Source organism: Peromyscus eremicus, chromosome 12, assembly GCF_949786415.1.
Source record: "Peromyscus eremicus chromosome 12, PerEre_H2_v1, whole genome shotgun sequence".
In the NCBI taxonomy this organism is placed as follows: domain Eukaryota; kingdom Metazoa; phylum Chordata; class Mammalia; order Rodentia; family Cricetidae; genus Peromyscus; species Peromyscus eremicus.
In genome coordinates, this window is record NC_081428.1 from 4,594,801 (window position 1) to 4,619,497 (window position 24,697).

General features: G+C 44.8%; 1 protein-coding gene across 3 annotated transcripts in view; it reads right to left on the bottom strand.

Moving 5' to 3' along the window:
- Positions 1–750: 750 nt before the first annotated feature.
- Morc3 (MORC family CW-type zinc finger 3) overlaps positions 751–24,697 on the bottom strand; it is a 51,305-nt gene continuing 27,358 nt past the window's right edge. The window contains exons 10-17 of one of the 3 annotated variants that reach the window (XM_059277806.1): positions 19,417–19,521; positions 17,187–17,309; positions 17,008–17,082; positions 14,603–14,645; positions 10,511–10,674; positions 5,047–5,935; positions 3,203–3,360; positions 751–2,049 (exon numbers count right to left, since the gene is read on the bottom strand). In XM_059277806.1, coding sequence (XP_059133789.1) covers positions 1,896–2,049; positions 3,203–3,360; positions 5,047–5,935; positions 10,511–10,674; positions 14,603–14,645; positions 17,008–17,082; positions 17,187–17,309; positions 19,417–19,521 — 1,711 coding nt within the window. In that variant the 3' untranslated portion in view covers positions 751–1,895. Of the gene's footprint in view, positions 2,050–3,202; positions 3,361–5,046; positions 5,936–10,510; positions 10,675–14,602; positions 14,649–17,007; positions 17,083–17,186; positions 17,310–19,416; positions 19,522–24,697 lie in introns of all 3 variants that reach the window. The other 2 variants (XM_059277807.1, XM_059277805.1) reach the window with 2 other exon arrangements.

Sequence of the window (24,697 nt, forward strand, 5' to 3'; positions counted from 1 at the left end):
CTGAAGCCTTAGCTGACTAAAGCGGGTTTTGCTTGTGAGACTCTATATCGCTCTGGCTGTCTTGCTTACAGTTTCTGTTTTAGATTGCACATCAGAACAGGAAGACCGCTCATCTAATCCTGTGCACCAGTGAAGCCCATGCATTTCTCTTTATCTCCACCTTTCAGCCTCTTTTGCTAAAGGGTGGAAGATATGAAAACACTTCAAAGAACCAGTTTTATAAGCAAGTTATTTTAGGAAGCTTATGATTGATTTCTCATGAAGTCACATAAAGCCATATAAAATACATTTTCAGGGGTATAGCCAACCAAAAGAAAGATGGCATCTTCCAAGAACCCTTGTGCACACCTCAAACATTCACAAAGCTTCTGTGACCTACATAGGTGCTGTCACTCAGGCAAGGTGAATGGTTTACACAAAAGCTTTCATTTTGGGCTGGGAATATGGCTCAGTAATAAGAGTACAGGGCTTCAGATTCACCCCTAGGACCGTGAGTCTTCTTGAGCACACAACTCTCACCCTCAAGAGCAATGAGCCTGGCCTTACAGAAGGGAAAGTCTCATAAGAGCATAGCTTATAATTAATACAGTACACTATGTCAACTGAGGGCCCAGTGGGTATGTGCTTAAATATCTGAATTAACACTGATTCTTCAAAAGCATGTGAGGATCTGTCATTACATACACTTAGCATGTATTAAAGAGAAAATCAGCTTGACACCAAAAATAACTATCACCTTTATCAAGTAAATAAAAACAAAAACTTCATTTATTTGCAATTTCCAGAAGGTAATATACATAAAGACTCAATGTTGTATACAACAGATATGTAACTAACCACACACACAAAATGAATATGTACTGAATTTTCAGAAACAAAAGTTAAAATAAATAGCAACAATAAAACTTTGGAAAAAATAACACATTTGAGTTGTGGAAAATATGATTCTTAATTATATACAGTTCATATGTAATAAAAGGCCATCTCCTCTTTTCAGATTGCACAAAACTTGGGACCAGTAAAAGCATATTTTCCGGCGTGTGACACTGTAATCGCAGGCCCGTTTGTGATTAACTCCAGGATAAAAACACGTACATTCATAATATCGTAGAAGATACGCAGTACTGTGTGAGAAAGACCGCCCTCTCAGCTCACGTTGGCCTGCAGTAACCCTACAGAGGCTATACAGGAAATTTCACAAAAAGAAATCTCAAATAATTATTGCGCCCACTTCATACTGAATCAACAGCCAAAAATGGGCTTCTAAGTAAACATGGTTGTCGCTGGATATTTTTAATACTTCAAAGATCTTTTCGTTGTCCTGGAAAACATTTGACTTGATGACAAGCAATCTCAGCACAAGAAAAAGCCAGGCGAAATGAAGCTAGCTTTGGGTTTCCTTTCTCCTTTATGCAGAATGATCTCCGACAGGAGTTTACAGAGACAAGCACTAGCCTCAGCTCCCTTGCAAGCAGTCCTCATCAGGAGGGTCACTACATTATTGAGAATCTTACTTATGCTCATTGAAAAGAAACAACAGTAGCAACATATCCATTTACATTATGGCACAGCCCTCAACTTTGAGAAAAATACATTTTAGGGAGCCAGAAAAATTGCACAAACCGTAGGAACAACCTGAAAACCTCCTGGTGAAAAACACCAGTCTCTAGGGCAATAAAAAAATACGTGTGGGCTCAATACAAATATTTACATTCAGAACAGAAGCTAGGGTAGCTACTCAGTTGCTCAATACCAGCCAGTCACAGGTTATTTCAAGTGTGTCCACAGTAGCTGTGACACTAGATGCATAGAACACAGGGAAGATGCGGTCCGTCAGTCTGTTGCCTGTCCAACTGAACTTGCCATCGTGAAAGCTGTAACCACATGTCTGCACCTTATGTACTGCTGATCTCACTCATCTGCTCCACCACTTGTCCTAGAATCTCATCCACTACATCAACGTCATAGTTGACTTGCTGAAGATCCAGATCAGGCACAATCATAGCTAGCAGCTGTCCTACATTGACTCGAAGAGAACGAAGTTTGAGGCTGCAAATACAAGTATTAACTGATTAGGTGAACACTGCAATATAAATGACTTCTCTTACGGGACTTAAAAATTCAAAGTGAAATACAGAAACCTCTGTGGAATGATACAGAGTAAAATGAAAAGTAGAAACTCCCTCAAAAATTGGATTTAATTCAATAACCAATTGACTCATCAGATGCTAGGCTAAACCCAACTAGAATGTTTCATTAAACTAGAGGCTCTTGAGATAACCTGGACTAGAAAAACACACAAATTAGATGTTAGTTCCAATTTGCTGTCACCTAGGAAGACAGCACTAAGTGAGAACACTAAGAACTAAAACACTGAGCTTTGAATTTCACCTTCTATTGGAGGAAAATAACCTGAATTGTACTTTAATTATGTTAGGAAAAAATTCTGTGGTCAAGTAAGTATCCAAAACTGTGGCTTGAATACCATGAAGCGGGCTTTGTTCATCTGTGAGACTTCTCTAATGTGTGTCCACTAGGTTAACTGTTAAGCTGGTACAGCCTAGGTCATCTGAGAGCAGCTTCAACAGTCAGGCTGGTCTGTATTAGTGTCTAAGGTGCACGAGTCAGGATGGAAGCCAGCAGCAGCCTTCTGCCTCAAGCTCCTGCTCGGACTCCCCTCTTAGAGGGACTGCAACCTGGAAGCTTAAGCCAAACACTCTTTACTCCCAAGTTGCTTTCGGCCATAGAAGAAGCCAACTGAGATCAGGTGATAATTCATTTATTGTTTAGACTTGTAGCTCTTACACAGAACCCTGCACCCACGTAGTAAATAGCTGAGATCCTGTATCAAAAAGAACAAAACTCACCACCATCACCTAAAGCTAAACGAAAGCCCAAACCTGAACACCCAGCTCTCACTCAGGTGGTTATCCAATGTCCCCACTTTTAATAGAGTCCTAGGTCATGGTTATAGTGAAGTTCAGCCCAGTGTTCATTTTTTTTACCCAAATAACCCAAACCATTTCCTATCCCTTAATTTAGCAACTTGAAGCAATGTTCCTTCTCTTAACCTTCTCTATCAGCAGCTCTGCCAGGACCACAATGTGTGCCAGTGACTACAGAGAAGAGTGTCTACGGAGCGTGTGTGAGCAGAGGTAACTAGTGAGCGGACAACCCCCACTCTGCAAACAAGCTCCAATACCTTTCCCCGTCCACACAACTGACGGACTCCTCAGCATTGCTTGAAGTTGAAACATCTGCTCCTGCCGGCTGACTTGTGGACTTCAACTGTTCAATTTCAGTTTTGAGTTCTTCACACTGCGAATGAACATGTGATTTTTCTATTTCCAATAACTGAACCTGACAAAAAATAGTTTATAAGCATAAAATTTTAAAAACACTGTAAGTGGACCCTAGAAAAGTGAAACACCAAGATGTTAATGCTGTTGTTTGAAAAAGGCTCTCATTTCATCCACTTAATATTATTAATTACAATAAAAGCTTGTATTAACTTGCTTGTGTTTTATCACTTAACACAATAACCTATCATTCAGAGTGCATACAGGGCTGGAAAGATGGCTCACTGGTTAAGAGCACTGGCTGTTGGCAGTTCCCGTTCCAGGGGAACCCATACCCTCCATGCACTAGGCACCCACAAGGTACAAACACATACATAGAGAAAACACCTATACACATAAAATAATAAAGTAAAGAAAACTTAAAAAGCTAACGTTACATTGGATGTGGTGGCACACACCTTAATATAGCACTTAGAAGGGAGAGACAGGTAGATCTGAGTTTGAGGCCAGCCTGGTCTACACATCAATTTCCAGGACAGCCAGGGCTACACAGTAAGACCCTATCTTAAAAAATAAAATACTTTGCAAATCTGAAGTAGGACATATGCACAGGCTACCATTCATATCCTGATAGCTAATGCTTTTCTTTTTCCTCCGAAGAAAACACCTTCGGTAACTGCATTTTCCAGGCACTGATTAGCCCAGCAGAATATAAACACTGCTTTCCTGCAGCCTGGAAGACCCAAGTGCGATGGCTGGACCCAGGAGCCATCTCAGATCACATTTACTGCACACTAAGAAGTAAACCAACACCGTACAAGGAGCCTGTGTCTGAACTGTAGAGTTGCCATTTTATTGGACTTTATTATGTTGCTTGCACTCAGAGGTCTCCTCCATAAAAGGAGGGTACTACTTTTAACAACCCCACATGGATGTTAAAAGGTTTACTAGTCTTACACGCCAAGTTCTAACTATACTGAGTAAAAGTTACTCAGTCAAAGCAACATCCCATTCACTACAGGACACTCACCACCATAACTAACCATTGCCCATTGTTTTCTAGTACTCTCAAACCTCTTTTTTTGCGGGGAGGGGGGATGGAAGGCCAAGGAGGGGAGACACGGTCTTATGTAGCCCAGGCTAGCCTCAAACTTACCATGTAGTGAGGATGACCTAGAACTCCTAATCTCTGACTCCATATCCCAAGTGCTAGGACTACAGGTATTTACCACACCTGGTTTAATACATAGCATTAATTTATTTTACTTTTTTGTTTATTGGCGTGTGTATGTGGAAGCCTGAGGCAGACATTACTAACTCTTGACTTTCATTTACTGAGGCAGCATCTCTTGACCCTAGAGCTTACAAACCCCAGATTAAACTGCCACACCCACTGGGCTTTTATGTAGGTGGTGGGATGTGAACCAGGGGCTTTATTCACTGAACCATCCTGTCAGTCCCTATTTTAGACATTTCTAAGAATCAAAACAGCTTCGCCGGGCGGTGGTGGCGCACGCCTTTAATCCCAGCACTCGGGAGGCAGAGCCAGGCGGATCTCTGTGAGTTCGAGGCCAGCCTGGGCTACCAAGTGAGTTCCAGGAAAGGCGCAAAACTACACAGAGAAACCCTGCCTCGAAAAACCGGAAAAAAAAAAAAAAAAACAGCTTCTCCGTATCCCTCCATGCCGCCAGGAGGCCCTCTCCCCAGGTAAAACGCACACGATGGCTGCTGACTAGCTGGCACTCACCTCACTTTTATACTGGTCCCTCTCAACGATGCACTTGTCCAGCTGTCTGAACACATCGTCCAGCTGCACAGCCATTTCATCCATCTCGCTCTTACTCTCACTACCAGAGCACTGGCTGCATTCAGTCTTCACGTGCTGCAGAGTGCTGCACTGTTTCTTCAGCCTTTCTATTTCTTCCAAAGCTTGCTGATACTGGGACCCCACATGGTCCGGGCTTTCCGATTTCCCGTTAACACTTTCAAGCACAAACACAGTGTCGGTTTCGGTGGACTGGTGGCAAGTCTCCTTCTTCACGCATTTGTCATTCATCTCCAGGATCCTCTGCTGTAGCACTTTTATCTCATCAGTGTACATCTCACACTGTCTCTTGTAGTCATCTCTCTCTTGTGTGACGGAAAGCAGCTCACTCCTCAGTTCCTGTAACTGACGGCCAGCATCATCCGCTGACCTATCCAGAGCTTCCTGCACCTTGGCTTCCGCACTGACACAGGAGGACAGCAGTGTCACTGGATCACGCGTCACGCCCATCTCGTCGTCAACACTTTCCTCCTTTTTCACAATCAAACCTGGCGCGTCAGTCTGCGTGGAGCCCACAGCAGTGCCCGGGTCGCACTTGGAGGTGGAGGTGCTGGTTGCACTGGCCTGGGCACAGGGCTCAGGGCTGCCTACAAGTTCAACCTGCACAGCACTTTGTTCAGAGTGGCTCTGCTCCGCCTTCACTTCAACATCGTGATCGACCGCAGGTTTGGGGGTACTATTTTCTTCCAAGATGATGACATCTTCGTCATCATCATCTTTGTAAGGTTTTGAATTTTCAAAAGGAGGATTATTTAATCTCCGAGTCTTTGCATTCAGAATTGATGAACGAGTACTAAGTCTCCGTTTCAGGCTGGAAAAAATTATAGACATAAAATGTAAGTTTGTAAAACATGGGCATGACAAACAAAAATTTTACTGGGCGGTGGTGGCACACGCCTTTAATCCCAGCACTCGGGAGGCAGAGCTAGGCTCTGTGAGTTCAAGACCAGCCTGGGCTACAAAGTGAGTTCCAGGACAGGCTCCAAAACTACACAGAGAAACCCTGTCTCGAAAAACAAACAAACAAACAAACATGGGCATGACAGAATACAACTTTCCCTGTTGCTGTGTCAAAATATACGACAAAAGCAATTTAACATGGGAAGGGCTCATCCGGCTCACAGTGTGAGGACACGGTCACCGTGGGAAGGGCTCATCCGGCTCACAGTGTGAGGACACGGTCACCGTGGGAAGAGCTCATCCGGCTCACAGTGTGAGGACACACAGTCACCGTGGTAAGGGCTCATCCGGCTCACAGTGTGAGGACAGTCACCGTGGGAAGAGCTCATCCGGCTCACAGTGTGAGGACACGGTCACCGTGGGAAGGGCTCATCCGGCTCACAGTGTGAGGACACGGTCACCGTGGGAAGGGCTCATCCGGCTCACAGTGTGAGGACACGGTCACCGTGGGAAGGGCTCATCCGGCTCACAGTGTGAGGACACGGTCACCGTGGGAAGGGCTCATCCGGCTCACAGTGTGAGGACACGGTCACCGTGGGAAGGGCTCATCCGGCTCACAGTGTGAGGACACGGTCACCGTGGGAAGAGCTCATCCGGCTCACAGTGTGAGGACACGGTCACCGTGGGAAGAGCTCATCCGGCTCACAGTGTGAGGACACGGTCACCGTGGGAAGGGCTCATCCGGCTCACAGTGTGAGGACACGGTCACCGTGGGAAGGGCTCATCCGGCTCACAGTGTGAGGACACGGTCACCGTGGGAAGGGCTCATCCGGCTCACAGTGTGAGGACACGGTCACCGTGGGAAGAGCTCATCCGGCTCACAGTGTGAGGACACACAGTCACCGTGGGAAGGGCTCATCCGGCTCACAGTGTGAGGACACGGTCACCGTGGGAAGAGCTCATCCGGCTCACAGTGTGAGGACACACAGTCACCGTGGGAAGGGCTCATCCGGCTCACAGTGTGAGGACAGTCACCGTGGGAAGAGCTCATCCGGCTCACAGTGTGAGGACACACAGTCACCGTGGGAAGGAAACCACGGCAGCAGGAGGTTCAGTGGGGATGGACATGTGGAGCTGGGACCCTCCATCTTGGCAGAACAGGCAGAAAGTAGGGCCAGCTACACACCCTCACATCTATCCCCAGTGAGGTACGATTTCTTCAGTTTCAGTCTTCTAAACCAGCTCCACTAAGGACTCAGTGCTCAAAGGACTTGAGTGATCATCCCAACAAGGTACTGTAACAACTCTCTAATTATCATGAAATTCTAAGAATGCCCAGGTTGACTTTTTCAATATCACACTATTCAGTCCTAATGTTGAATTAATGATACAAATTATTTTCTCCTTTTACTATTAGGAAATAATTGACTATTGAGATCTCTCTCTCTCTCTCTCTCTCTCTCTCTCTCTCTCTCTCTCTCTGGTTTTTGTTTTTTGGTTTTTTTTTTCTCCTTCAAGGCAGAGTTTCTCTGTGTAACAGCCCTAGCTGTCCTGGAACTCACTCTGTAAATGAGGCTGGCCTCAAACTCACAGAGATCCACTTGCCTCTGCCTCTCGAGTGCTAGTATTAAAGGTGTGAACCACCACTGCCGGGCTCTTTTGGGTTTTCAAGATAGGTATCTCTGTGTAGCCCTGGAACTCATTCTGCAGACCAGACTAGCCTGAACTTAGAGATCCGCCTGCCTCTGCCCCCCAAGTGCTGAGATTAAAGGCGTGCGCCACCACAGCCCACCATTGATCCGTTTAGAGTACCAATTGTCTATGCTGACAAACATCTCTTCACAGGTGGTTTCTAAGCACTACAATAAATACAAGCCCTAAATCAGAGCCTTTCTTGAAACCAACAGTGATCAAAGCCCAACAGATTCTCTATTATTGTGTGTTGAGAGCTAGTCTAATCCAAGATTTTCACTGAAATATTGTGAAGCAATGTAGTTCCTTGTCTAAAATCAGGAATGAGCTTGGTAGAGCCAGTAATGGCCTGGGGCCAGGCAGGACCTTAGGGGGCTGTGGATGCTGAGAAGCCAACTCTTCCTACTGTACAGGGTGATGACCATCAGTCCTCAGGCTGCTGTGTGCAATCTGTACATTCCCCTTGTGTATTACTGTCTGACGAGCTTCCTACTGAAGCTAGTCCTTCCTGTTTTCCCTTTCAGGAAAACCTGTACATAAGATGTAGTGCTGAGCTATGTGCCTGCCTGACATAAGACATAGCTTGTGCCAGACCTCCTGACCTCAGCTTTCCTTTCTTCTTCACCTTCCCATCTGCTGCCCACCTCCCACTTAGGACCAATTATTGAAGGATGACCTGCTGGCCCAAGTCAATTTCATATAAAATGATTCCCCCAAATTGGAAATTGTCTTGAGGCTGGGTAGATATCTTAGGAGGTAAGAGTACTTGCTGTTTAAGAATGAGGACCTGATGCCAGGTGGTGATGGCACATGCCTTTAATCCCAGCACTTGGGAGGCAGAGGCAGGAGGATCTCTGTGAGTTCAAGGCCAGCCTGGTCTACAAAGCAAGTTCCAAGACAGCCAGAGCTGTTGCACAGAGAAACCCTATCTTGAAATCTAAAAAAGAAAGAATGAATGAAGACCTGAGTCCACATCCCCAGCACCCAAGGGAAGAAGCACTGAGCACTAGAGGGTGGAGACAGAGAGACTAGAGACTCAGTGATACTGTAACAGACTCCTTAATCCGCCTATTAGACTGCACAGAGAGAAAGCTAGCTGAGCATTAGCATTCACTGCGTCTGAGTCCTGACCCTAGATGCCATGTGACAACATGCAACAAGTCCTGCTGCCACAACTTCCCTGATGATAGGCTGTACCCCAAGCTGAGCCACAATGAACCTTCCCCAGTTGTCCTTTTTCTTTAATTGTCTAAATGTTATGTCTGTGTATCACATGCATACAATACCCAGGGAGGCCAGCAGGAGACGTCAGATCCCCTGGGAATCCTAACTGGACAGGCGGCTGGTGCTCTTACTTGCTGAGCCATCTCTAGGCCCCTTAGGTGGCTTTTGTCAGGGTGTTTTATAACAAGGACAGAATAAATAACTAAGATGGTCACTGGCCATTATAAAGGCAGTGATTTTTATACTACATACTGTTAACAGGCCCCAGACTTTGACACAACTGACACCATGTCAGAGGCGCCATTCTGAACACCCGCCAAAACAGGAACAGAAGAGGTACCCCATTGAAGACTAGGTCCACCGGTCCAGGAAAGAGCTACTCCATCGAAGACTAGGTCCACCGGTCCAGGAAAGAGCTACTCCATCAAAGACTAGGTCCACAGGTCCAGGAAAGATCTAATCCATCAAAGACTAAGTCCACAGGTCCAGGAAAGAGCTACTCCATCAAAGACTAGGTCCACCAGTCCAGGAAAGAGCTACTCCATCAAAGACTAGGTCCACCGGTCCAGGAAAGATCTACTCCACCAAAGACTAGGTCCACCGGTCCAGGAGAGATCTACTCCACCAAAGACTAGGTCCACCGGTCCAGGAAAGAGCTGGTCCACAGGTCCAGGAAAGAGCTACTCCATCAAAGACTAGGTCCACCGGTCCAGGAAAGAACTACTCCATCAAAGACTAGGTCCACAGGTCCAGGAAAGAGCTACTCCATCGAAGACTAGGTCCACCAGTCCAGGAAAGAGCTACTCCATCAAAGACTAGGTCCACAGGTCCAGGAAAGAGCTACTCCATCGAAGACTAGGTCCACAGGTCCAGGAAAGATCTAATCCACCAAAGACTAGGTCCACCGGTCCAGGAAAGATCTAATCCATCAAAGACTAGGTCCACCGATCCAAGAAAGATCTACTCCACCAAAGACTAGGTCCACCGGTCCAGGCAAAGTCCCCACATGCACTACCCTTGCTTTTTTGCTTCTGTAGTTCTGCTTCTTGCTCACTACACTTGCTAACTCAAGTGTGTCAAACAGGGTGTGGTTTCTGTGGCTTGTGCACAATAGGGAGGTGCTCACACAATTAAACTATATAGCCCTAGGTCTCCCATGCTTCTTGCTTTGAGATGGGGTGTACAAAAGCCTAGAACTCTTATTCTGTAGCTCCAAGCAGACCTTAGTTACCCAAGGAGCTAGGATTATGCGCCTCTGCCACCAACCCAGCAAGAGGTAGAGATCTGATCAAACCACACACCCACACCCATGTGCCTGTAAAATCTTGCTTTCCCTCCCTCCCCCAAAACAACAGTCTTACATAGGCTGGCCTCAACTCTCCACAGACAAACAAGAACCTCCTGAGTGCTGAGATTACCAGTATGTGCTATTATAGCTCTCAGTTAATGGTTTTTAGCTAACTTAACTATGTAGTTGAAGACAATAGGGAAAATCCTTGAGAATTTTCACATTCACATGAACTCTAATTTCTTAGAATTGCATTATTGCTAAACAAGAGACACCACTAACCTGCTGCTCTCAGGTTCAGACTGAGGTGAAACAAGGTGGTTACTTATAAGCCTTGTTGTAAAGGGACTCCCGACTTCTGAAAGATGTGGTCTTGGAAGATTCTCCTTCATAGGAGAAAAGCTCTGACTTGAAACACTTGTTGGATACAGTAATTCAGGATTAATCTGTTGGAGGAAAAAAGAAAAAGGAACTATTTTAATGTAATAGTTACCAAACACAAGATACACACAATCTTTTTCCTTTTACCTTGGAAGATACTGAGAATCATCCTAAGCATGTGGATCTCTCTTTTTTTTTTTTTTTTAAGATTTATTATTTATACAGTGTTCTGCCGGCATGTATGTCTTCAAGCCAGAAGAGGGGACTAGATCTCATTATAGGTGGTTGTGAGCCACCATGTGGTTGCTCGGAATTGAACTCAGGACCTTTGGAAGAACAGCCAGTGCTCTTAACCGCTGAGCCATCTCTCCAGCCCCACATGTGGATTTCTTTTGCTAATTAGAAATGGGTAAATGGACCAGTAAACTAATCCAGCCTGCTACGAGGGTAGCATGGTTTCACATCTTATTACTGTTTGTGTATGTGCACGTATATGGCTGTGTGTGCATGTGTGCACATGTGGACTCAAGCTTGTGGAGGGCAGAGGCCAATGCTGGCTGTCTTCTGCTGTGGGATGTATGGCAAATGTGTTGCTGATTAATCAATAAAACACTGATTGGCCGTTGGCTAGGCAGGAAGTGTAGGTGGGGAAAGGAGGAGAATAAAGCTGGGAAGTGGAAGGCTGAGTCAGAGAGACACTGTCAGCCGCCGCCACGATGAGAAACAGCATGTGAAGATGCCGGTAAGCCACGAGCCATGTGGCAAGGTATAGATTAATGGAAATGGATTAATTTAAGCTATAAGAACAGTTAGCAAGAAGCCTGCCACAGCCATACAGTATGAAAGCAATATAAGTCTCTGTGTTTACTTGGTCGGGTCTGAGGCTGTGGGACTGGCAGGTGAGAGAGATTTGTCCTGACTGTGGGCCAGGCAGGAAAACTTAAGCTACAAATGGCGTCCAACGTGGTGGCAAGAGTTTCCACCTAAAAACTGAGAAAAAAGATTCTAAAACGGAGCTAAAAACAGCTTCCTAATTGTCTCTCTCAAATGAGCGGCAGCTGCTGGTTTGAGCTACTTGTGGGTTCCTGGCATGTGTGCTCGACCTGCAGTATGGCGGGAATGAGGCCTCTGCAAGTGGCACATTAAGCTGCATGGTGGAATTAGACTTTGCTGTACAAAACAACAAAAAAAAAAAGAGAGGTTTCTGGACTACACGCTGCTTGGATAAAAGCATAGACCCACGATAGCTCCCAGAGCTGATGGTAAAGTACCACGGCCATGTGGGGAAGCTGAAGTGGGTGGAGCCAGCAGCCACAGCTGCTGCAGTTTAAAGCAATAAATTCACAATAAGACAGATTCAGATGTAATAGTTTACAATGTATGTAAAAATGTATGTAGGCTTGAAAGAGAGAAAAAGGAATATATACAGTTATATAAAGAAATAAACAGTTTTTAAAAATAAAGTCTTTAAAGAGACAGTAAAGGTAGTATAAAAAATAAGCCACGTAAAAATGGATATTACACAGAGAATCTGGATTGTGTTGTCTTTGGGATTTTTAACTGCAGAAAAACATTTGATTGTAAAAGCTGTTGAGTTATAGCAAAATGTATATTTTAGAGATACCTTGACTTCAAAATTTGGATATAAGGATATGTTACTTTGGAAAGGAGACTCTGCTTTTGTTCCCACAGAAAGCCAAAGGCTCTGGATTTGTTCCAGATTAAGATACATCAGGTTTGACCAGCCAAGACCCCCTGAAAGATCTCCGATGACACCATGGCCCAGATGATCCAACATCCAGAATGGTTTGAAGGCATCTGGCTCAGACGATACAGCCTCACGGACTATTCCATAATTCTAAAATTTTCTTTGTTTCCCCATAAGATACAGCACCCCCTTCCAGCAGGAAGTAGTAAGAGAAGCTACGCCCAAATTCCCAAATTATATGTAATTTTACTTTGTTAAGGTTAAAACCTTCCTTTTTGAAAAAAAAAAAAAGGGGGAAGTGCTGTGGGATGTATGGCAAATGTGTTGCTGATTAATCAATAAAACACTGATTGGCCGTTGGCTAGGCAGGAAGTGTAGGCGGGGCAAGGAGGAGAATAAAGCTGGGAAGTGGAAGGCTGAGTCAGAGAGACACTGCCAGCCGCCACGATGAGAAACAGCTTGTGAAGATGCCGGTAACCACGAGCCATGTGGCAAGGTATAGATTAAAGGAAATGGATTAATTTAAGCTATAAGAACAGTTAGCAAGAAGCCTGCCACGGCCATACAGTTTGAAAGCAACATAAGTCTCTGTGTTTACTTGGTCGGGTCTGAGGGCTGTGGGACTGGCAGGTGAAAGAGATTTGTCCTGACTGTGGGCCAGGCAGGAAAACTCTAGCTACAGTCTTCCTCACTCACTCTCCACCTCATGTTTGACATAGGGTCTCACTGAACCTGAAGCTTGCCCATTTGGCTGGAATCGCTGGCCAAAAACCTTCTGGGAACCCTGTCTCGGCCTCCCACGCACTGGGTCACACTCACTCACTACGAGCCGTTTACTCCTGGGTGCCAGGCACCCGCGCCTCCGCTCCTCACACTCGCACAGTGTGCTCTTAGCTGGCTGAGCCATCTCCAGACTCGTGTGACAGACAGTGAGGAGATAAACAAAGCAAACACACAAGACAGACTGTAAGTGGCTACAAAGACAAAAGAGATTTGCTAGGCTGTGAACCTAACACACAAACAACTTAGAAAATAGAACAAAAACATCCTTTTGAGAAACTGGAACGAAAGTGAAAATAATCATACAGTACTTTCAAAACCAAAGTCATCCCACTGTTCTTCTCCCAAATCCTGTACTCCCCACACCACACGAGAAAGCACCGCAATGCAATTACAAGTAAACCTACACCCCAGGCAGACCAAGATTTCCTGTCCAAGAGATATTTACAGTCAGCCAAAATATCCCACCAGCCTACCCATAGCTTATCAGACTGCCTGGCCTCCTAGAAATATTTACAGTCAGCCAAAATATCCCACCCAGCCTGCCCATAGCTCATCAGACTGCCTGGCCTCCACCTCACGACTCCCTTGTCAGCCTCCCCCACAAACAGCTCTCTAATAACAAGATTCTTTGAAATCCAATCCAGGCTGCCCTTAGATAAAGTGGTGGAGCCGCCCACTGGAGCCAAGTCAACCTACAGGAGCCATACCCTTAAAGAAAACTGACCCACAGGACTGGAGAGATGGCTCAGCGGTTAAGAGCACTGGCTGCTCTTACAGAGGAGCCTGGTTCAATTCACAGCTCCCACACAGCAGCTCACAGTTGTCTGTAACTCCAGTTCTAGGAGATCTGACACCCTCACATGGACATTCATGCAGGAAAACAAAAAACTCCAATGCACATAAAAAATTAAAAGGAATTAAAAAGAAAGAAAGAAAGAAAGAAAGAAAGAAAGAAAGAAAGAAAGAAAGAAAGAAAGAAAGAAAGAAAAAAGGAAAACTGACTCCCCTAGTACCATCAACAGCTGACAATGCCCCTCCCTTCAAGTGGGAAGCTGACTAGTCTGACCTTGTGCTGACAGTCACAGAGCTCTCAACTCACTCTCTCCTCCTGGCCCTCTGGTCCTCATCATCATCCCACCACCTCTTCCCTGATGTTTCCTCAACTTTAGGCGAATAAGGATGAGGTCCAAGTCCCATTTATGGTTGTGCACTCCACAGACATTTATTCTCTTCATTTCAGCAATTCTGAGTGCCTGACAAGATTTGTGAAAGGCTGCCTTACCTCGATGATACACCACTAAATATTAATAGGACAGTCTGAAGACACTGTTGGGCTAGGAAGACTTGGGGAAAAGAGCAAGAATGGGCACTAAAAAGAGAGAGTGTGAATGCAACAAGTTCCTTTCAACTGGTTATAAAAGTCCAAAACTTTAGAATTCAGCATCAGTTAAACCAAGTACTTCTAAAAATTAAGACAGATATAAAATGGAAGGATTCATTACCCGAGGGATCATTTCCAGGTGTCTGATCCTGTATTTCTCCTTGCTGCTTTAAAAGAAAGATGAAAATGAACATCTTGATATTTAGCCTATCAATATTTCCACAATCCTATTTTCAAATGATATATCTATTTCACTATCAAGTTACTCAAATATCTACAATAAACTTAGCTTTGATTTCATTATGATCACTGGTGAACATTTAGACTATGGAGTAACCCCCACCCCATACACATTCTCCCCTTTAATTAAAAAACAACAAAAAACCTTAGTAACACTTAATGTCTGCCTAAGCCACATTACATAAACATAAACAAGGATATTAAAGGCTTTAAAGTGGTTTCATTACTTCCAAAACCACTCTAAAATTATGTAAATACTAGCAGACCATGGATGTGCGTGTGTGTGTGTGTGGTGACTCAGTTAGCAAGGTGCCTGCTGAGCAAACCTGAGATGAGAAACCAATCTCGAATGCCCTAGACTCCAAGTACAAGCTGGGCACGACACACATCTAACCCCAGTGCTGCAGAGTGGGGGCCTGGAGGGGCCCTGTCCTTCACTGGCAGGCCAGTCAAACTAAAAAAAAACAGGACGGAAGAGCCTGGTGCAATGGTGCACACCTTTAATCCCAGTACTTGGGTGGTGGAGGCAGGAGGATTTCTGTGAGTTTGAGGACAGCCTGGTCTACATAGAAAGTTCTAGGCCAGATGGGATTACATAGCAACATCCTGTCTCAAAACAAAAACAAAAAAAGAGCGCAAATGAAGACAGCTGACACTGACCCGTGGTCTCCACACACACACACACATCCATGTAACACACACAAAAGGTTCTTAGCCTTCTATGTTCAGTGCATTACATAACTGCTCCATAGCTCATCTCCACTTCCTGTTTACCCCTAGTCACACTGCTTGAGCCCTACAAATGACTGACTGTACCCACGTACTACACTCTTACCACCCGGTGAAGACTGATTATAGAAGTGACCTCCTTCATGAAACTTCCTGGTCCATACCATCCTTGCTGTCCCTGGCCAGGCCAGAAGAACTCTCCTTTGAGCTCCTAACACAGGACTGTGCCCTTTACAGACAGACTTCACCTGTTTTAATGTATGTATGTTCTGCCTGCATCTCTGCCTGCGTACCACATGTGTGCACTGCCCTAGGAGGTCAGGAGGAGGATGCTGGGTCCTCTAAGACTGGAGTGTCAGGTGGCTACGAGCTCCCACATGGGTGCCAGGAGTCAAATCTGCATCCTCTGGGGAATAGCTTTTTAACCTCGAGCCATCTCTCTAGGCCAGGCTCATCAACTTCTCATTGTCAATGTACATGGCACCTTTTCTGTCAAGACGGAGGCTCCTAACAGGAGTGTTTCTGCCCAGCTCATCTAACACAGCCCCAAAGGCCAAATTCTACTTAGCAGAGCACGTGCAGCGAAGCCAGCAAACCTGGGTCCTCACAGCACATGCTGACACAGAGCGGCACTGCCAGTGCTCTTCATGGGATCACTGCTCACCACACTCTACGACACTGCACACACCAGTGCTCTTCAGGGGATCACTGCTCACCACTCTACGACACTGCACACACCAGTGCTCTTCACGGGATCACTGCTCACCACTCTACGACACTGCACACACCAGTGCTCTTCACGGGATCACTGCTCACCACTCTACGACACTGCACACACCAGTGCTCTTCACGGGATCACTGCTCACCACACTCTACGACACTGCACACACCAGTGCTCTTCACGGGGATCACTGCTCACCACACTTTACGACACTGCACACACCAGTGCTCTTCACGGGATCACTGCTCACCACACTCTACGACACTGCACACACCAGTGCTCTTCAGGGGATCACTGCTCACCACTCTACGACACTGCACACACCAGTGCTCTTCAGGGGATCACTGTTCACCACTCTACGACACTGCACACACCAGTGCTCTTCACGGGAATCACTGCTCACCACTCTACGACACTGCACACACCAGTGCTCTTCACGGGGATCACTGCTCACCACTCTACGACACTGCACACACCAGTGCTCTTCACGGGATCACTGCTCACCACACTCTACGACACTGCACACACCAGTGCTCCTCACGGGATCACTGCTCACCACACTCTACGACACTGCACACACCAGTGCTCTTCACGGGGATCACTGCTCACCACACTTTACGACACTGCACACACCAGTGCTCTTCCCGGGGATCACTGCTCACCACTCTACGACACTGCACACACCAGTGCTCTTCACGGGGATCACTGCTCACCACACTTTACGACACTGCACACACCAGTGCTCTTCACGGGATCACTGCTCACCACACTCTACGACACTGCACACACCAGTGCTCTTCACGGGATCACTGCTCACCACACTCTACGACACTCACGTCTTTTTGTAGGTTTTCTCATAAGTGGGATGGACCAAGTCCTCATCTTCAGGTTCTTCTGGAACGTCACAATTTCTAGAAAACAAAGATGACAGGAGAGTCACACGTCAGCAGTCCCACCCGCCCCCTCCCCCAGTGCTGTCTGCCTCTCAGAAAGGGCACTGCGGTCTGGTTGGTACCTGAACTGTGGGTCAGGGTTATTGTAGCAGTACCATTTTTCTGGAAGCTGATCTATTCCATCTGGTAATTTTCGCCACTTTAGACAAGAATCACACTGAACCCATGTCTGATCAGGGCGCTTCCTTTAACAAAACAAAAACAAAATATTAAAATGGAATTATGGACTCAAGTATTCCATTTCTTTTCTACATTGTTTCCACACTAAATATTTCCTTATCTCCAATCCTGAAAACTGTATGATCAAACTGTATTTAATGTATAATGAAGTTTTTAAAGTTGGCAACTTTGCAGAGGTTAAGGTCACATATCATTTTAATAGAACAAATGTCTCTTTACTCCTAGCGCTTGAAAGGCAGAAGAATGTCAGTAAGTTCTAGGCCACCCAGGGCTATAATGAGGCCCTGTCTTGGGGAGTGAGGGTGGGAGGTGGTGATAGTGTACACTTTTAACCCCAGCACTTGGTAGGCAGCACAGGAAGGCAGATCTGAGTTGAGGCCAGCCTGGTCTACAGACCAAGTTCCAGGACAGCCAGGGTTACCTAGAGAAACCTTGTCTTGAAAGACAAAGGGGAAAGTGAGGGAGAGGGGAGGGAGGTTGTCTTAGGAAGAGGTGTACACAGCCAGCTAGAGAGAGAACTCATTGGATAAGAGCACTTGCTTCTTTCTAGGAGACCCAAGTATAAGTCTCAGCACACACTTGTAACTCACAACCATCTGGGACTCCAGTTCCAGGGCATCCAACAGCGAGGTGGACACCAGACACTCATGAGCTACACAGACATGCAAGCAAAACAACCATATACTTAGGTAAAAAATTTTAAAAAAATTATGAAGACACATTTTACAGAAGACTTTCTTAAGGGTTTCAACTCCAGACTGACTTCAAACTTTGTAGACCAGGGTGGCCTCAACTCAGAGATCCACCTACCTCAGCCTCCTGAATACTGAAATTAAAGGTGTATGTCACCATGCCCAGTTGGCTTCAAATTCTTCGTCCTCTATTCTCTGATCACTGAGTGCTGGATCACAGAGCTGACTCACCAATAACATTTTCTTTGCTGTGAACGTTTGTGTGCATGTATGCTTGTGTGTGCACATGTGCTTGTGGAAGGCAGAGGTCAACCTGCAGTGTCTTTCTTTAGCAACACCATCCACCCTAGTTTTTTGAGGCAGTTCTCTCGTGGGCCATGTAGGCAAGGATTACAAGTGCATGCTCCCATGCCCAGCTGTCACACCTGGGTTCTAGAATCAAACTCAGATCCTCATACTTGCCAGCAAGCACTGTATTGCCTGAGGTATTTCTAGCCCCTCACCAATAACTTTTCAATACAGTTTTAAACAGTGGGTAGAAGCAGAGCATGGGGCACACACCTTTCATCCCAGCACTTGGGAGGCAAATTCGAAGCCAAAGTAAGCTTAGTGGGTCCTTGTTGCAGGCCACAAGAGCTGAACTACAGCTCACTGACATGCTTGCCCAGCATGGGCCCAGGGTGAAGCTCAGAGGCAGAACAGGTATTCTGTATAAACAAGGCCTCATGAACATACAACTTCAAATGAACTCAATGTTTACAAAATTAAGAAAGCAAACTAACCTAATAACCCTTGTTCCCTAAGATTTCTAGGATTCCAAATCCTGGCAAGGTCTTTCATGCTCACAAAGGCACAGGCCCAGTACCTTTCTATTGTTGCCTATCACTGCATAGGGATTTTACTCACTGCTCATTTGTAGAATTATTAGTATGTGCTACATGTACTAATGAGCACATGCCAGGCATCATACTGTACAATTCTTTTTCTTTTTTTTTTTACTTTATTGTTTCATTTTATGTGTGTGAGAGTTTTGCCTGCATGTATATCTATGCACCAGGTGAGTGCCTGGTGCCCAGAGAGGCCACAAGAGGCTGTAGGATTCCCTGGGACTGAGTTAGACTGTTGCTGAACCAGCAGGTAGGTGGTGCTGGAAGTCAAAGCTGGGTCCTCTGGAACAGCTCTTAACACTGAGTAACCTCTCCAGTTCCAGGTCCTTCAACGCCCTCTCCAACCAGGAATACAAGTGGTGCACAAAAACATACATGCAGGCAAAACACACATACACATAAAATAAATAAATAAATACACATCTACTCACTAATGTGGAGTGTGTTTATTTACTTTCTCGTGTGAGCCCTACGTTTGTGCAAAGCCACAGAAGCACCATCACCTTTAAAAGGACCTAGCATTCAGTACTTACTGTATGTCTTCGACTGGCAAATTTAGAGGGTATTCTGCATTTTTCTTCACTTTCATTTCATTCCAGTAATCATTCAGCTTTTCTCCTAATGCTAGTATTGTAAGCCTTAAAAAAATAAATCATAACATTAATTCAAGAAAAAATAAAACATCAATTCAAGATCAATTTTTAAAAAGTAAACATAAAACAAAACATAAACATAAAACAAAATCTAACAATGATTATAACAATATTGTGAGTAGAAACAAAAACCTCCAATTGTATGACTAATAAAAAACATTCAAGTATGCCACCTTTCTTTCTGTAAAGATTGTTGTAAATTCCTAGATTACTGGGGGGGTACGCAAAAAGTGAAGGAAAGGGATAGGGAGGACTGGAGGTACAGCTCAGCAACAGTGTACTTATCTAATACGTACGAAGCACCCAGAAGAAAGAGCAGTAGGATAGATACGAAGCACCCAGAAGAAAGAGCAGTAGGATAGATACTAGGACCTACCACTGCTGAGACGCACGCTATTGTCTTAGTTGGGGTTTCTGTTGCTGCGACAAAACACCATGACCAAAAAGCAAGTTGGGGAGGAAAAGGTTTATTTGGCTATACTTTCAGATCATAGTCCTTCACTGGACTATGTCAGGACAGGAACTCAAGCAGGGCTGGAACCTGGAGGCAGGAGCTGACGCAGAGGCCGTGGAGGGGTGCTGCTTACTGGCTTGCTCCCCATGCTTGCCCAGTTGCTTCCTTATAGAACCCAGGACCAGGAGCCCAGGGGTGGCACCACCACCATGGGCTTGGGCCTCCCCTCATTGATCACTAACTGAGATAATGCTTTACAGCTGGGTCTCATGGAGGCATTTCCTCAACTGAGGCTCCCTCCTCTCTGATGACTCTAGCTTGTGTCAAGTTCACACACAACTAGCCAGTACAGCTGCAAAGCAATATACCGAGAGAACCAGAAGCCCCTTGCATTTCAATCCCAACTAATAAAGTCACTGCTTCACAGCTTTTTCTTTCTTTCTTTCTTTCTTTCTTTCTTTCTTTCTTTCTTTCTTTCTTTCTTTCTTTCCTTCCTTCCTTCCTTCCTTCCCTCCCTCTCTCTCTCTCTCTCTCTCTCTCTTTCTTTTTCCTAGTTTTTCATCCAGAAATTCACTATGTAGACCAGGCTGACTATGAACTCAAAGATAACACCTATCCCTGCTTCTGAGAACTATCACCATGTAACTTATTCCCACTTAATGCCCAGCCGGAGGCTTTATTTTGATCCCTCAGGAAGTGCTTCTATCACCGACACATAGATGCCCTAATGACAACTCATCTTCCTTCCTAAAGTCACACCTGTCTATCATTTTAATCATCATTTACATAACTCAAGCTATTGAACTACATTCATTTCTTCTTAGTGGGAACAAGTCTTCAAAGGATGTATATTAATATACAGTTTTACTTAATAGACTACTGGTTTTCAAAAAGAGCCAATAATCTCCACAGCTATCAAGGGATCTAAGAATGCCAACCCTGCTACATGTGTCAACATCTACCAGGTCCTTTTCATGTTTTAATTTTTGTCTATGCTACCAATGTTTTTGGTCCTACATAAATAGCCTGCCTAACTGAGATGGAATCAGTGGTAGAGCACCTGCCCAGCAAGCTGGAGCCCTTGGGTTCTCTTTCCAGTACTGCCACAAACCAACAGTTTTAGAGACGATCACTTTCCTACTACGCTATAACCTCTGAAATAAACTGAATGCTCAGAGGCATAAAAAGCCATCCAGTTTTAGACCATCTGTCCATCATCCCACTAAAATAGACTTCTTAGTTCCTACAAGTTTAGTGCAATCTAGCAACGACTAAAGGAATACTGTGAAGAGAAGAAAATCCCAACAATGAAAAAGCTGGGCATGGTGGTACGTGCCTTTAATCCCAGGACTGGGCAAGCACATCTTTCTGAGTTCTAGTCCAGCCTGGTCTACAAAGAGTTCTGGGCTAGTGAGGGCTGAAACAGAGAAACCCTGTCTCAAAACAAAACAAAACAACTCAAAACAAATAAACAAACAAAAACACACCAACAATTCATAAACATTCAAAATTAGTCCATGTGCTTTCTTCTGTAGGGACTTACTGGATAGAATATAAAACAGGCTTATTAAGTACTGACGCCAACGCACATGTGTTTCAAGAAATCAATCACCTTCAATTCCATTCTTAATTTATATGTCTCCGTACTCTCAGATAACAGACTCTTCATAAAGGTGATATTTTTTCCCTTACTCTATTACTATTATTATTATTATTATTATTATTATTATTATTATTGAGCTAGAGTCTCACACCTCATTCTGCAGACCAGAGAAGTCTTGCATTCAATGCCCCTGCCTCAGCTTCCCTATTACTGGGATTATAGGTGTGAGTCACCAGCCCAGCTAATTGTTATTTTTCTTTCCAGTCTCTTAATATTTGAATTAAATGACTTATATTAATGTACGACGTGTGTGTGGGTATAGACGTTGAAGTCAGAGGACCACTTCCAGGAGTAGGGATCAAACTCGGGTTGCCAGGCTTGCGTAGCCAGCACTACCCCCCCCCACCAAGCAATTTTGCCAGCCACTAGTCCTTCACTTCATTTACCTTCCTTGGATTATGTCAGCTATTGCCCTGCAACAATGGTGAACAGCTGATATTCCCATTCGTTCTCGCTCTTAGAGGAAACTACCACTAAGCTGCCATTAGAAATGTTACTCACTTCCTTTATAAATTACCTCGGCTTAGCATGCCCTTGGTTATAAGTGGTTCCTTTAAAAACCTCACAAATGGGGGCTGGTTAAGGTATACACCTTAGATCCCAGCAACTTAGGAGGCCAAGGCAGGCAGATCTTGGAGTTTGAGGCCAGCCTCGTCTGCATAGCAAGTTCTAGGCCAGCCAGAGCTACATAGTGAGACCCTGTCTCAAACAAACTTGAGGCTGGAGGGATATCTCAGTGGTTAGAACACTGGCTATTCTTCAACAGGACCCAGGTTTGAGTCTCAGCACCCACACGGTAGCTCATAACCATCCCTAACTCCAGTTCCAGGGGCTCCAAAGCCACCTTCCGGCTTCCACAGGCATTAGACATACGAATGGTCCATAGTTACAGATGCAGGCAAAACACCCCACACATAAAATAAACATGAAAACAAGCCAAAAAACCCAAAACAAGAAAAGTTCACAAACGGGTACTGAACTTAATGAAGAGCACATAAAACATACAAACAAGCCAAAAAACCCCCCCCAACCCCAAAAAGTTCACAAACGGGTACTGAACTTAATCAAGTACACTTCTCCATGGATATGAAGACACCTGGTATTTTTGGTTTTTTTCAATCAATGTGATCAATGATGCTGTTTTTTCAATATTGAAACTACCCATCAGGGTCCTGACATTAAACAGAAGTGTTTGTCACTGACCCTGATGGCCCCTCAGGGTGTATGGTGGTAGATAGCTGACTCCCTGAACTTACTAACTTCCTTGTGAACCACACAGATGCTCAAAATAAATAAACATAAAACAATTTTTACCAGTAATTTCTCAGAATATAGCCCCTTTGGTTTTAATAGTATTTGCTACTATTTTAAATCAGTAACAGTAACGGGTCCATATAACCTTCTTTTCACAATGTGCCTGGGTTTATTATCAAGGCTATGTACTTTCATAATAGCTTTCAAAGAGTTTGTGAGATTCATAACACATCTTCCTTAAATGTTTGCACTTAGAAAATAAGTAATAGAAATATTTTATTTTCTAAGTCTGTGAAAATAAGTTCTGTTACCCTCTTAATGGTCTTTTTTGGAGACAGACCCTAATTCTTAAATTTTTATTACATTTACTTACTGGTGTGTGTGTGTGTGTACCATGACGCCCTTTAGAGGTCAGACAACTTGGAGGAGTTGGTTCTCTCCAGCTACCGTGTAGATCCCAGAAATCAAACTCAGAGCAGCAGACGTGGCAGCAAGTGCTTTTCCCAGTCAACTCCCGTCAGGGCCTCAGTCTCTAAGCTGCCTTAGCTCACAGGCTCTCTTGCCTTAGCCTCTTCAGCACGGGGATTACAGGTCTGCACCACTTCTTACTGTGACCACTGACACGGACACTTGCTGGCATCCCCCAGTCTCACTGTATCTTACAGACTACTGGTCTCCAACAACACTTGCTGGTGTGCCCACTGTCGGCATGCTTTCCGCTCCAAATCCAGTCCGGGACAGTGAGGACTCTGTGCTTATTTTATGCTGAAGCATTTTTGTGTCTTCACTGTTACTGAACTTCTGGTCTGAAGGCAAATGCTCCCAGCTGTGCCCCAGCTGTGCCCAGCAAGGCTGAGAGCAATATGGACTACTGGGGTGCAGCTCAAGAGGATACAGAAGGAAACAATGTTACAGCTGGGCTAGTGATCATTCATTTAATAATTGGGCCAAGAATCTGGGTGGTTTTTGCCCTTGTCCTAAGAATATGCCTGAGGCTAAATTGAAAATCTTCAGAATAATTTTGTTGGCAGGGGAGATTTCAAGATAGCCTAACATTAACATGGTTATTAGTGACTATTTTGTTTGTTTGTTTGTTTTGTTTTTTTGAGACAGGTTCTCTGTGTCTCTGTGACTTAGAAATCACTATGTAGACCAGGCTGTCCTGGAACTCACAGAAATCTGCCTGCCTCTGCCTCCCCACTGCTAGGACTACAAATATGTGCTACTATGCCCAGCTTATCGGTTATTTTTTTCCTCGTTTTTCTAGACAGGCTTTGGAGCCTGTCCTGGAACTCACTTTGTAGACCAGGCTGGACTCACAGAAATTCTGCCTCCAGAGTGCTGGGATTAAAGGCGCAAGCAACCACCACCAGGTTTAGCAATTATTCTTATGCAGATACCAACCAGCTAAACTTCCAACTTGTATAATGAAAAGGCCTAGGAATTGTCTGTTCCTAAAAAGAAGCAACAAAGGAAAACTTACGTGTAACATGAATCTTAAAGGGTCTAATTAATAAAAAACTCGGTGCCAGCTATTGGTGTAAATTCTGAAAGGTTAAAGGTATGTGTGTGTGCGCCACCATTTTCTGGCCTCTATGTCTAGCTAGTGGCTGTTCTGTTCTCTGGCCCCAGATAAGTTTATTAGGGTGCACAATATATTAGGGGACACAATATCACCACACTTATGCAAATGAATTTCAGGGAGGGGTCAGTCTCCATCCCAAGCAGGAAGCAGAGGCAAAGTGGAGTGAAGGAGCTGTGCAAACTTCTTCCTCAGTTAAGGAAAGCTA